Source organism: Atta cephalotes (genome assembly GCF_000143395.1).
Source record: "Atta cephalotes unplaced genomic scaffold scaffold00005, whole genome shotgun sequence".
NCBI classification, from domain to species: Eukaryota; Metazoa; Arthropoda; class Insecta; order Hymenoptera; family Formicidae; genus Atta; species Atta cephalotes.
Genome location: NW_012130069.1, coordinates 3151021 through 3164977, shown reverse-complemented (window position 1 = coordinate 3164977; position 13957 = coordinate 3151021). Strand labels below are relative to the sequence as shown.

General features: G+C 34.0%; 1 protein-coding gene across 1 annotated transcript in view; it reads left to right on the top strand.

Moving 5' to 3' along the window:
* Window positions 1–13957, top strand: part of LOC105626585 (gamma-sarcoglycan-like) — a 66850-nt gene that overhangs the window by 47825 nt on the left and 5068 nt on the right. Inside the window, exon 2 of the mRNA XM_012207879.1 lies at window positions 1917–2196. Coding sequence (XP_012063269.1) covers window positions 1917–2196 — 280 coding nt within the window. The remainder of the gene's footprint in view (window positions 1–1916; window positions 2197–13957) is intronic.

Below are 13957 nucleotides of genomic sequence, written 5' to 3'. Positions count from 1 at the left end.
TACGTTAACGTAAACGTAACGTAAACGTAACCGTAACTTAACTTTAATTTAAGTTAAAGTTAAGTTAAGTTAAGTTAAAGTTAAGTTAGTAGTGTGTGTGTGTGTGTGTGTGTGTGTGTGTGTGTGTGTGTGTGTGTGTGTGTGTGTGTGTGTGTGTGTGTGTGTGTGTGTGTGTGTGTGTGTGTGTGTGTGTGCTACATGTTTCCTAAAATTTAAATGTTGGATGTAACATTCTTTCAGAGAGCTCTTGAAATAATTTTGTCTCTAGTTTAAAAATGTCGAAATTATGAAATGTATTTACATTTAAAAAGTAAAATTATTAGAATGTATATTAATGTTTAAAATATAAAATTTCTATTATCAATTTGTTAGAGTTAACAAATCTATTTTCTTACAATAAAATGAGAAAATATTAAAATATAATAAAGTTATTAACAATATTTAAATTTATTATACGAAGAACATATAATTTATAATTGAAATACATCCCGACTTCAATTTCGATTCACTTTCTGATACTGAAAATTGACGAACATTATTCAAAAAGATATCATCTATACATTCACATTAAAAAAAAAGAATTTAAGACTGAAGGACAAATCGCTTCTCATATTTATAATCATTTGAAATGTTCCTATGCAACGAACTAAATGTAATCATTTGATATCGATCAATTTTTTATCATTGCTGAAGAAGGACCTATTCCGAAACATTCAATTCTATATGTATGTTCTTCGTATAATAAATTGATGAAATATTGTTAATAACTTTATTTTGCTCAATTATAAACTGTTTCTTTATATATTTGCTTTGCAAAATACATTTTGGATATTAAAATATAAATTTGCGCAAGAGAATTTTAAAATATAAAGTATTCATTATTTTTGACAGTCAACGAACCTAATTTATCATTATAATTAATACAATGAACGATCGTAATATCATGTACATGAGTAATCAAGGTGTGATGTTGATTTTGTCATGTTGTAAAAGTCAGCAAATTTATTTTATCGTTATAGTTAATAAGAGATGGGAACGACGAAAGGCCGAGGAAAATGAATTGCATTGATATGCAAATGTCCTTCGAGCATAATCAATTTGACATATTTTTTTTCTACTGTAATATTTTACATACGAATACAAGCATTAATATTTTTTTTTCAAAAGTAATTTAATTTGCAATATAAAAGAGCTTAGACAGCTTTTCTCATGAAAAAAACATAACGTTTCACTACTTGCGAAATCCATAGCGAATTAATGAAATTATCACTTCGGGGGAAGATTTTACGAAAAGTGATCTTCGGCAAGTTCCATCTTTACAGGTCAAGCACGTCTGATATAAAGTATTTTACGTTGTTGGAGAAAAAAAAATCGGAAGATCTGTCTTTCGTGACGCGTTTCGCCTTCCCGAACACAATTCCGCGCAGCCGGTGTTCAAGAATGAGGTATAAACCGTTGATAAATGATCACGGCAGAAAGAACAGCCTCGTAATTGTAGTCTTATTAATGGCTCGCAACTGCACGGTGTAACGACCTGTAGCTATAACACGCATCTCGTTTGTATTTCGTAACCGTAATCTGCCAATTTACGGCGTGAAATCGCTTGTAGCACGAAAACGTGCATGAAGGTATTCAAATAGGGAGAGAATGAAAAACAAAGTATCTAGAATAAATTCTCAATTGCTTCGAGAAAACAGATTTCTTTCGATTAATTCAAAAAGTTAAATTTACTTGTAATTATCTAAAATTACAAGTATTAAATAAATTTTTCTTTCAAAAGTCTAGAAGTCACATCAGTATAAATTAATTGTTATATGTTTAGTTTAATTATTAATACTTTTTAGAAAGAAATTGTTAAAAACAGAAATTTTTTTTCATTATATATATTTTGTTAATCTTGAATTATATTCTTTTAGAATGTCCAGAGGCCAAGGAGGGTGGTCTGACGAGCCTTGCACTTCTGGCAGTGCAAGTCGTCGCAGTGGAGCACGGCAGACGGCGGGATCTTCGAGATCGGCATCTTCTACCTTGGAAGAACGAGCTTCCGGTATCACGCCGTGTAAAGGTGGCTTCAGATTAGGGGTCTATGGCTGGAGAAAAAAATGTCTTTATTCTCTCGTGTTAACTCTTATGGTCATCGTCATTCTCAATCTCGCCCTCACTGTCTGGCTTCTTAAGGTCATGGGATTTAGTTCCGTAAGTTCATCAATTAATGAAATATTATTATACAAATCGTTAATTAATGTTATAAGATCGTTAATTAAAATTATATATGTGTTCATAATTTCTTTAATAAAAATTTGAGAAGGCATAGAAATATGATAGCTAAATTTCGCCTATCTGTTAATTTTAGAATTTCATACGTCTTGTAACTCTAATTTTAAATGTATGAGAAATAATATACGCGTATTATGAAAACGTCGAAACGCATTGCGATCCAGAATGATTCCTTCCAGTTAGTCTACACCAAGTTTGATCTAGATAAGGATGTGTAACTTTCGACAATCATTAAAGTCGACTTTCATCTTGCGGCTTGGAATTAGTTTTGCACGAGTTCCTGAGCCGAATAACAGGCCTCGAAGACGTCGGATCGTACTAGCGTGTGCGATCAGAGTAAGTCGCTTTGAGAGCGGCAGTGAGGAGAATACGAGGCGCAAACGTAGTTAATATAATTTGTTGTAATTGCCAGAACAGTTACATCGACGTCATTGTTATATTCGTCGTGGAAATTATCGTTTCTCACTTCATACTTCTTCTTCATCTGGACTTAATTTGGATGCGTTACAATTACCCGTCCCCGGGAATCGACCGGAGTTCATTAGTAAGTAAGCGGCGGCGTTCGAGCGTTCTCCTTCGCTTCTCGCAATCCCGGAGAAACGCGACCCGTACCAACTTCTTGATTGCGATAATGGCTGTAATATAAAGGTCGTTTCGATGTAAATGTCCGTGTCGCGCGCGAGGACCAGGATACGACTTTTCTAAGTTAGCGAAACACATTTGGCGATCGAATGAGAAAACATGCTCATATATCGTATTAAATGTGTTAATTCTAATATTAATTGGTTGGAGGAAAAGTTCTACGGTATTTTTTGTTAGCTCAAATTTTATATATATAACATCTTCATAAAAAAATTAACAAAATTTAAATTTAAAAAAATTAAAAAAGATTTTAAAGTTTGAAATCTCTACATTCAAAAGATTACCATAATTTTTTAGTGTAAATTTGATCATTTTTATGTATAGAAAATTATCCCTGAGCTGAAAAAAGGGAAATTTTTCTTCTCAATTTTGTAAAGCTGTCACGTATCAAAAAAATTTGTGAAAATTTTCGATTGTCTATTGTGAAAGTTTGGAATTTTCCTTACAAAATCGTTTTTCCTTACAAAAATGTTTCTACGATTTCCTGAATTATTCACGAGTTAAGTAAAAAGAATTTCTGGTATTAAAAGAGTATTCTGATTTTGATTGCTCATAACTCCATTAAAAATCATTTTATTATAATTAAGAAAACAGATTCTTAAAGCTGATTTTTAATGGAGTTATGAGTAATCAAAATCAGAATACTCTTTAGTTATCCGCATGTAACTTACAGTAAACTATCTTTTCATGACTCGCCGAATTTAATAAAATTTGATATATTTATTTAGAGCAAAAATAATAGACACATATTTTTTTATATCGGCAATGGTACAGGTTCAAGGATACAAACTACCTTTTAGTGATAAGTATAATGAATATTTAATTTTTTGTATTTTAGCTCACTCTATTACAGCTACTTCTGAAGTTTAGAGATGATAAAAGGCTTTCCTGAAAGCAAATCCAGTGTAAAAAAATGTAGAATTCAAAATGGCAGACCCAATATGGCGACCTGCTGAAAGAGAAACAATCTTATTTCTCTTTTTGCCGAACTCAGGGATAACCGACGAGGAGGTGGCGAGAGTCTATCTCCATATCGTTTTTGCTTTTATTTTTTTATTAGTTGCTTTTATTTCTTATATTCTTTGTTTTTTTATAATTTTTAAAATCTTTTTACGACTTTTTCATTTTGTTTATAGTTATGCTACTTCTTACCTATGTCTATCTTTTTTAGTTTTTATTGTATATACTCTTTACAGAAATAATATTCAAAAAAATTCTTGTATACATAAAGATTTTATACATTTACAAGCACATTTTATGTTATTACATACACATTAATACTCAGAAATTTTCACACTTTTTGAAACAATTATCTACAGGATTATCAAAATTAAGTGGCTTCTTTTGTAAATCCATTTTTGTATCATAATATATAAAAACAAAAGAATATTTTTAAAAAATAATAAAAAATTCGGCAAAAAGAGAGATAAGATTGTTTCTCTTTTAGCAGGTATCCATATTGGATCTGCTATTTTGAATTCTGCATTTTTTACTTGTTTTCAGGAAACATAAAAGCTTCTTATCATTTCTAAAATTCAGAAGTAGCTGTAATAGAGCTAAAATGCAAGAAATTAAGTACTTGTGTTTATCACTATAAAGGTAATTTGCACTCTTAATCTGCTCCATTGCCGATATAAAAAAATATATGTCTAATATTTTCGTCTACTTTATAAGATAAATGTTTATCAAGCTTTTCCTTGTAATTGTATATTTTTAACATTAAACATAACAAATAAATTAATATTTTATTTTACCAGTAATTTATTAAAAATTGGAGAATTGCATTTTAATGTATAAATTTTAGATAAATAGACTGTACAATGCACCTCACATCTTGTAACATTCGATTCAACACGCGCAACAGAGATTCGCATAAATTCTTCCAATCCACTTTATCACCCAGTCGTACTGATGCTTTTACTTTTGCGAATCGTCATTCCTACGTATCCTACAAGCGGATGCAACAATGGCATTGAAATTCGTCGACGCTAAGCTGGTGCCTAGTTCACTCGATTAAGGTAAAATGATCGTGAGATTCTCCAACCCTGGTATCGGTCTCGCACTCCCGCTGAGTTGCAGCTACCTATTCGCCATTATCGAATTTATTCGAAATCGAAAGGAGCTCCCGCGATCTGGTGCAATGATCCCTCGATGGGGGCTAAACTCGGTGGAAATTGAGTATCAATCCGTAAGTAAGGAGCCCGAGAGCAGCAGGGATACCCCGTGGGAAATGTAAGTCTCTGCCACTTCTTTCCCCATCCCTCGTCACCCTTCCAGTTTCTCGTTTCCTTCTCTCTTTTTCTTTTTCCTTTCGCTATCTTTTCCGTTTTATTCCGCTTCCATTCCTTGTACAATCATCCACTAACCCCTTGCTGTTCTCTTATCCCCATTCCACATCCCATTCTCTCACAGTGATTCTCCCACACGGTTTTTCTTTTATTCTTCTTTTCTCTCTGTTTCTCTCTTTTTCTTGAGACATCCTTCAATCGCGCTAATGCTACTCAGTTTGCCAATTCGCGCCGAAAACTTCTCCAACTAATGTGTCGGTCTCCCTCATTTCTCTCTCCTTCATCTGTCGTAAGTCGTAATTAGCAGCGGTAATTAAACTCTCGTTTATCGGCCGGTATTCGCGCCGATAATTCATGTCCGATTAATTGTGCGACTCGGTAAATCAGCGAGACAATCAATTAGGAGTTCGGGCGCGTTAATTATTGCACGCGGCCGCTGCGGGCTGCTGCGATCGACAATTTATGGAGATTTAGATTCGGCGAGAAGTTCGGGAATCGATGTAAGCCAACATATCTCTAAAAAGTCGAGATGTAAGATCGTCGATGAGTCCGCAAATCGAATGACCGTGGAATATATACATATGACTTACGCGTGACAATTTCATATATTATATATGTGCACTCCGTGAGAAAATGATCTTGTAGCGCGTATATAAAATTTTATATGTGAAAGATGGATGGATATTGCATAAACGGATTGACTAAACGAATCCAAACTACACAAAATAATATAACGTCACATATTATTTTCGCGCAGTTTAGATCAAACCTATTTTAAAGTAAGTAACAATTCATAAAAGACGTAGCACTCGGAATTTCAACAATATGACATTTTTAATATTAACTGATTTTATATTATGATTTTATAAATTTTATTATCTATTATGATATTATAAATTTTATTATCGCAAGTATTTTTGACGATTTTAATATGTGCAATCTTCCGGGAAGCAAAATGAAATGAGTGAAGTATACAATATTACATCTCTCGCGTTTTTCATAACGTATGTACGTAAAAAAATGAGAGGACCAGAAGAGAGCATTCGAAATTAAGATATTTTTGTATTTTTTAATACAATCAACCATGACACGGATATAAGTCTGGCGGAAACGACATATTCTACAGGACAAATGGAGATGACACAAATTAAACAATATTTTAAACGTTATACAAAAGACTTTGGAACTATTTGATCCGAAATTTCTTTTACATGCAACGAGATAAATTCTAAAAAGTAATATTTTAATGATATCGCGTTAGTAATTACATTGCTAATCAAAACTAAAAATTAAAATATTTTGATGAATTAAAAAAATCGTAAATAGTTTTATTTCCTAGTTTTTTGTTACTTTCCATGAAACTTCTTATGTATGATATATATTGCAAAGAAACGTAAATGTAATTTTCGGCAATACGTATCCATTATGACGTGTAAAAACCAACATCACGGTGGTTACAAGTACCGCTGAAACCACGAGTCACGGGGTGTTACGTAGAGTTGGGAGCTGGAACTCCTCGGAACTCGGTTGATACCCATCTAGAAGTTTTCCGCTTCTACGCGAGATGTTCCTAGGCGAGTAAAAGCGCGATGCACTCCCAGACTGGGAAATATTTCATGCTCACCGTACTTCTCCCCCATCTTTATCCACCCATCCTCCCCGACCATTCATATTTGATGAGAGTTTCGGTCTGCCTCCCACTGCCTCTTTTCACTCTCGAGTTATCCCGTCTCGGCCAATCCTGAACGACCTTCTCCTACCCGCTCGTTCTCCACCGCAAACGATACCACGAAGAAATTAAATCATTTTTCTCAATTAAGAAAACCATCTTGCTCCTCGTAACTGCGAAACTTTCACCCCGACGGAATTAATTAAGAGCTCCTCGATCGGTACGCTTTATTAATGAAGTCTGGTTTCGCCGCGATCAATGTTACCGGTTAATAATTTCTCGTATGGCTAATGATTTCCCAACATATTCATTCGTGAATCATACGAAATGCTCTCAGAGGCATGCTTTACCTCGAATAGTTTCTTTCCGACGAAGTTAAAATCAATTTTCTTTTCTAGTGGAAAATTAAACGTCTGATATCTTTTCGCAACTTTAAGTATCTCAACGGCTAAGCTTCTTATAATTTGAGAAACTTCCTTCATTTATCATTTACGTTTTGCACCATCCGAGATTATACTTCATCAATTTTTAATACTCTTGTATTTGTGTTATGTATCGCCGCATTTTGCAATTTTCGTCTGCCTATCACTTGGATACATTATTATCGATTACGTTTGCATTTTTACATCGCATCGGTACGAAAAGATTTTCCCTACGAGGCATTTTGTCGTTTCGTGAGTATCAATATTTCGGATTCCTTTCGGGATTCCTATCAAGTGGAGAGGTCTTAGGAGAGATCTTCGATTACGGACAATATATAATACACCTTGAAACGTTATGTCGGACGAACCAATATACAGACACTATATTGGCACTAACGGCTTACATACATGGCCATAGTGAACAGATGCCCCTTCCACCTAATATCGCTTGCGGGACCTTACTCTCTATAACCCTTGTATCCATAGAGAATTCACCTGTATACATTCCTTCCTACATCCTCTACGAAGATACATATTGCACACGCGCCTTCCACACCCATATAAGGTGGCTCCTTTCGCAGGATCCCTTCCATACAGAATCAATTGAAATCCGTTTTGAAATGAATAGTACTTGACAACTCAAGTCATGTACATTCATGTACGTTTCTATTAATTTGTCACATGTAAAATTGATTTCTTAAATTTTAATCTTAGTAGTTTTAACTACATAATCAAAAAAAAATAAACGACAAAAGATTTATATAATTATATTGTAAAAATTTTAACATAATAATTTTTGCTTTAATATTCTTTAAATTAAATTAGAAAACTTAATTAGAAATAGTATAAAAAGTTTTAATCGATTTTATCAATAATATTTTATCAAATTATATTTGATACTTTCAATATTCTTAAAATTACTATCATACCAAATTTAATTGATATTAATAATCAATATATATATAATATAATATATTTCTGCAATACTCATTAATATATTTACGTAAATGAATAAATATAAAAAATTCTGGCATAAATCAGAATATGAAATTTATAACTCTACAGAAATTAAATGGTCAAATATCACTAATTTTATTTTATGATAAATTCTGTCACGTTTTTTTTATAAAAACGAGGAATAAAAATAAAAGTGATATATCACATCGTGAAGTTTATGCAGTTATAAGATTTTCGACAAAAATTCGAATATGGATCTTTTGTGCGTGTGAAAGCGCAAGTGGTCACCCCGTATACGTTACATATATACAGTGTTAGTATTAAAGGATATCCATTATAGCACCTAGCCACCAAGTGCAACTGCAATATAGCGGGTATAGCGCCATGAATTTTGAATGTATAGCAGTGCCGTAGTACGTTAGTGGTAGCGGTTATAGGTTGGTTCGCGTGGAAGGCCGAACAGACAAGTTTATTGTTTCCAGGGATTTCACACCAAGCCACGGGAGACCATCGTACGAATCTCTTATGAAGGATCCATATTTCATCAATCAATGTTCCCTTAAATAAATGCTTAAATATATGCTTTTGTTAATTACCTTCACGTCTCAAGTTTTTTACTGCGCATTTTTAACTTCTAACATACTGTTTACTTCATATGTATTTCAAAATAAATAGAATAAATTGCAAGAAATATATAATTTATAAAACAGATATTTATATATATATTTCTACAAAACGGCTATTTCGAATATATCCGCTTAAATCAGTTCCAATAGCTATAAATTTAGATCTCGCTCTACTATCGTAACTCCGCTTTCCGTATCACCGAAGCCGCATTCGTCGCAAGCCAAAAGTCAACAAAACAATATTTGTCCCACAAAAATTGCTGTGGCGAAGATTTAAATTCGGCAGTCGCATTACGCCAGCCGTCGCGACGTTTTTATCGATTTCCCATTTTGAACTACCGATCTCGCAATCCTACGTCACATGCCAGATTGGGGTTATAGATTCCCCTTTCTTCCCTCACTACCCTTATTGCATAATCCGTGGAAATGTATGTCGTGCGACATGTACTCGACTGACCCAGACAGGAAAGTTACGACGGAATTCTATCCGAAGAAGCGAAATGTTAATAGGACAAAGCAAAATATTGCATTGGAATAAAAATTCTTAGAGTTACTTCATTTATAGCACGTTTCTTAAAACAATTGACAATAATTAGATAATTTTATTATTCAATGAAGCAAAGTTTAGGTGCTTAGCTTTAAAAATCAATTTTTTTAAATTGCGATACGCAATGATTTTTAATGGAATTTATGAGCAATCAAAAGTCAAAATGCTCCTTTTATTTAATCTGTGATAACTGAATAACAAAAAAATTTTAGGAACATTTTTAAAAAACGATTTTGTAAAAAGGAAACTTTAAGCTTTCACGTTAGAAATTTTAGCAAGTTTTTTTAGGCGTGCGACAAATCCACAATATGAGAAGAAAATTTTCCATTTTGTCTAATTCCATTTTTTCTATAGATAAAAATTATCAAATTCATAGAAACTCAAAAGACACAGTGACTTTTAAAAGTAGAGATTTAAAACTTTTTTAAATTTAAATTTCATTTTTAATGAAATTACAGCTGCTTGAATTTTGAAGTTCATAGCACTACGAACTTTTGTGTATGAACCCAATATAATAAATTGTTATATTGAAACTCAAAAAAAACGATTCGAGAGGAAGTAAAGGCGACTCGCTCAGAAACGACTGGAATATTATAAGAGAGTTTCCGGAGAAGAGACGAGTGCTCGCCAGCATTAATGATGCCTCGAGGGTGTCTCATCTCCGGAATTTCCTTTATATAATTGTTATCATCTCTCACCATAAAAAGAATATATATATATATATACATATATATATTTTTTTATAAAGAAAACAGTCCCACTATATATTGAATCTTTTGCGCGCTCATTACCTTAGAAAAAATAAATAATCTAGAAAGGGAGAAACTTTGCGATAATGGTTCGTTACGCGATATGATTTTCTGTAGGTACTTGTGGACACACCGTTACTATCTTATCTCATTCTATTAACATTTATCGCGTGAATAAATGCAGTTAAAAATTAGTCAATATTTTAACACAGTTGAAAAAGATTATTCGATTTCAGTTTTTTAAATATTAACTGTAATTGTAATTTGCTCTTATATGCAATACACATTAGGATAGAAATTAAATTGTCTAATACAAAACGATTTTGCCAAATTATTTAAAAATTTAGACAGATTTAAAAATAATTTTGCAATATTAGATATTAAAATAATTATGTAAGATATCCAAGCTGGTCGCTGAAAGAATGTCAAAACGTTTTGCGATATTATTTATTATATTTATCCTATATAATTATTTTGATGGTCCAACAAAATTATTTTCAAATTTATGTATATTTAGCTAAATTTTTAGATACTTTAGCAAAATAATTTTTTCTATGTACAAAAATCGATGAACAACAATTAACGCGTTGTTAGTGTTCGAATTTATGGGATTAAGTATGACTTCTGCCCGTGGATAAACTTCGTCGACTAACAAATAATCCTCCTGTCGATTTGTCGATGATGAGCAGAGCGAAGTCGTTGCTGGACGAGCGAGTTAATCCTCGCAAGGCGCATCAGGAGAGAAACTCGCGATTTAATCCCCGCGACGTCGCGCGGTAAAATAACATGAAATTGCGATGTCGCGGATGCAAGGAGGACGCGACGGGGTGGAAAGTGGCGACCGGGAGTGGACCGGATTCGGTTATGGCCGGCGAGGGTTCATCGAGGATCCCCTCGAGGAAGAGGCGGTGACAGGGTTTCAGAGTCGGATTACTCGCAGCGCGGCGCGGTGCAGAAGTTAGGTGAGACTACCTAGCGTCGTCCGGCTCGGGATAATTACGTGAGGTGCATTAGCGCAGCCGCACGTAGAGCACACGTGCATATGTGTAATCACAGGCGGTGCGGATCGCGACATACATACATACGTGTGAGAAGGCGAAACGTATGGCTGCTTGTCATGAAAAGTATACGTACATGTGGGGTTAACCCATCAGCGATGCGGTCGTGCAAACTTACACGAGTACTATATCTGCTCGTATGAAGGAAGAGATTTGACGATTATTATTTTCGATAATGACTTCCGGCAATTACATACAATTAAAAGCAGGAGATGCGGATACTAATTATATCGTCTTTGTTAGCTATTAGAATAGTTTTAATAAGTTAATTCTAAAAGGAATAAAAAGGAAATATAAATATATAAATGTTGAAAAGTTGTAGAGTAGCCAACGCACTTTACTTTTTCAATGTTATTTCCGACTTCCGCGAAATGAGATGATGTGCACGCGAATTGGTTCACCAAAATGAACGCGCGCGCGCGCTCAACGCACCGACTTCTATTCATCTGCAGGAACGAAATTCATTGCAGAAATCTGACTATGCCTTGAATGAATTTTATACGAATGGAGATTTATGTTAAAATAATTTAGGAAATATATTCTTGGATTCTCGCAGTTGCTTTTCTCGATGGAATTTAAATAATAAATACATCGAGTATATCCAAAGCATAAATGCCTCATGTGTCTCACTTCGAAAGTGATTTCTATTTACAAAGCAAATACTTGATCGAAAATGTAAGAATATGACAATACATAATAAAAATAAAATAAATTTAAAAAATAAAATAATAAATATAATATTGTATTGTAATATAATATGTAAAATAATATTCCAAAATAAATTACATTACTGACAGAAAGTTTTCTTGACATGTTACAATTAAACTTATTTTTATACGTTTAATGAAAATTAGTATCGATCCAATTCTCAAAACTATTATCAAAAGGAAAAATTTTAAATATATCTGTGATATAAAATGTAAATGATTTACAACTGTAAATGGTTTTTTTTTATATATATGTGTCTCCTGTAATTCACATTCTATTTTCAAAATTTCCAATATTATGATTTGGTCGAGGAAAAAAAATTATGAGAAATCTAAAATATTATGACTGATATTGGTATAAAAACAAAAATATATTCACATTAATCAAAATAAGAACAGAAAATGGAGAATGTATTCACATAAACTATAAAAATGCGTCGTAATCCAGGAAAAAATGTATGAATAATACGAAATAATAAAATATCTAATAGTTTCGTATCTCGGATAAAGATTATCTCTATACAGAGGAGCAGCGGAAAAGTGACCGCGATTAGAACAAGCGGAGCGCGAAAATGGAATGCTTTTGTAATCCTTGTAAATATGACGCGCTTTACATTAATTTATGAACGAGGCGACCAGCCGAGTAACGTCGAGCCGAGGCATCGTTATGATGATATACGCTTACTAGGGGTGTTATTTGGATTTCATTACATGCACCGACAGACGCCACCACCCTCCTCTGGTTCACCCTCGTCGTGCACATCGCCCGTCTCGACACGCTGAGCAATTCGAAATGAGATTATAACACAACGCGCGGAAACTTTTTTTTCGTGGAGAAACGAAAACATAAATTCATTGAATTCATCGCTTTGATTGATTCCTACGTTCGGAAATCTGTTAATCGGTCACACCGCACAATTTCCGCTGTCGAGCGCGAATCCGCAATTTTTGGATACGATAAATACTTGATACTCGCGGCAACCAATCGCGCCAATACGAAGGAAATACGGTCGGTTCGATCCGCTGCCAAAAATTCAACTGGCTAATTGCACGGATTTTCTTTTTCGTTTTATTTTTTTCGGAAAAACCACACGATCGGGATAGAAAAGTGGAAAAAGGCACGTGCCCGATCGCGCTACGAGAGAAGGTTAAAAGTCGATATTTTTTATTGTCGCTTAAATCCCCTTATCAACGGCCGACAGACAATGAGATAAAAAGGGTATAAAGCCTAGGACTTAATGATAGCTGTCTGACGGTAGATTACTTTTACTACTGCCGCGCGTTCTCACTACCACGATTGGACGATCTTCTCGACTCTGGTGGTTCCTCCAGACCGTCTAGCGATTCTAAAAAGCAGGTGCAGCCGCAGTTCGTTCTTCCTATCTTTCTCTTTCTCTCATTCTATCTATCTTCCTCGTTTCCTCATTCTTTTCTCATTCCTCCACTTACTCTCCCCACGCTTGCATTTTTTTTCTTTTTATTGTGTACCTCGTCTTTCTTTCTTACTGTTCCCGTATCTCTCGTTCCAGAGTTTCTTCTCGTTCTCATTCTTCCCGTATGATCGTGTCTCGTTCTATTTCTTTTTCACGCTCTCGCTCGCTCTCTAGTCGCTATTGGGCTTTACGGTTACGGTTAAGTAGAGGGCAAAGAGATCGTATCGTTTTCCGAACGATTTGGCTAATCGAGTGCCGGTGGCTCGAGATCTCCCTTTCTGCTCACCGATCGCAACTACGTACATCCGAAGTGTTGTTGAGAAACTCCATGGATGAGTATTTAAACCGCGATCTCGATGCTTAACGAAATCTGGCAGTCAGTCATTTTCTTTAGAATGACGACACTTATAACGGTTTGGCGAGTTATGCAATTGAATCGATTAAAGACGATAATACTAATAATATTAGTGAAACAACACATGTAAGAAAACAATCCAATATATATATATATATATATATATATATATATATATATATATATATATATATATATACTATATATCTCTACTACTATAGTCTAGT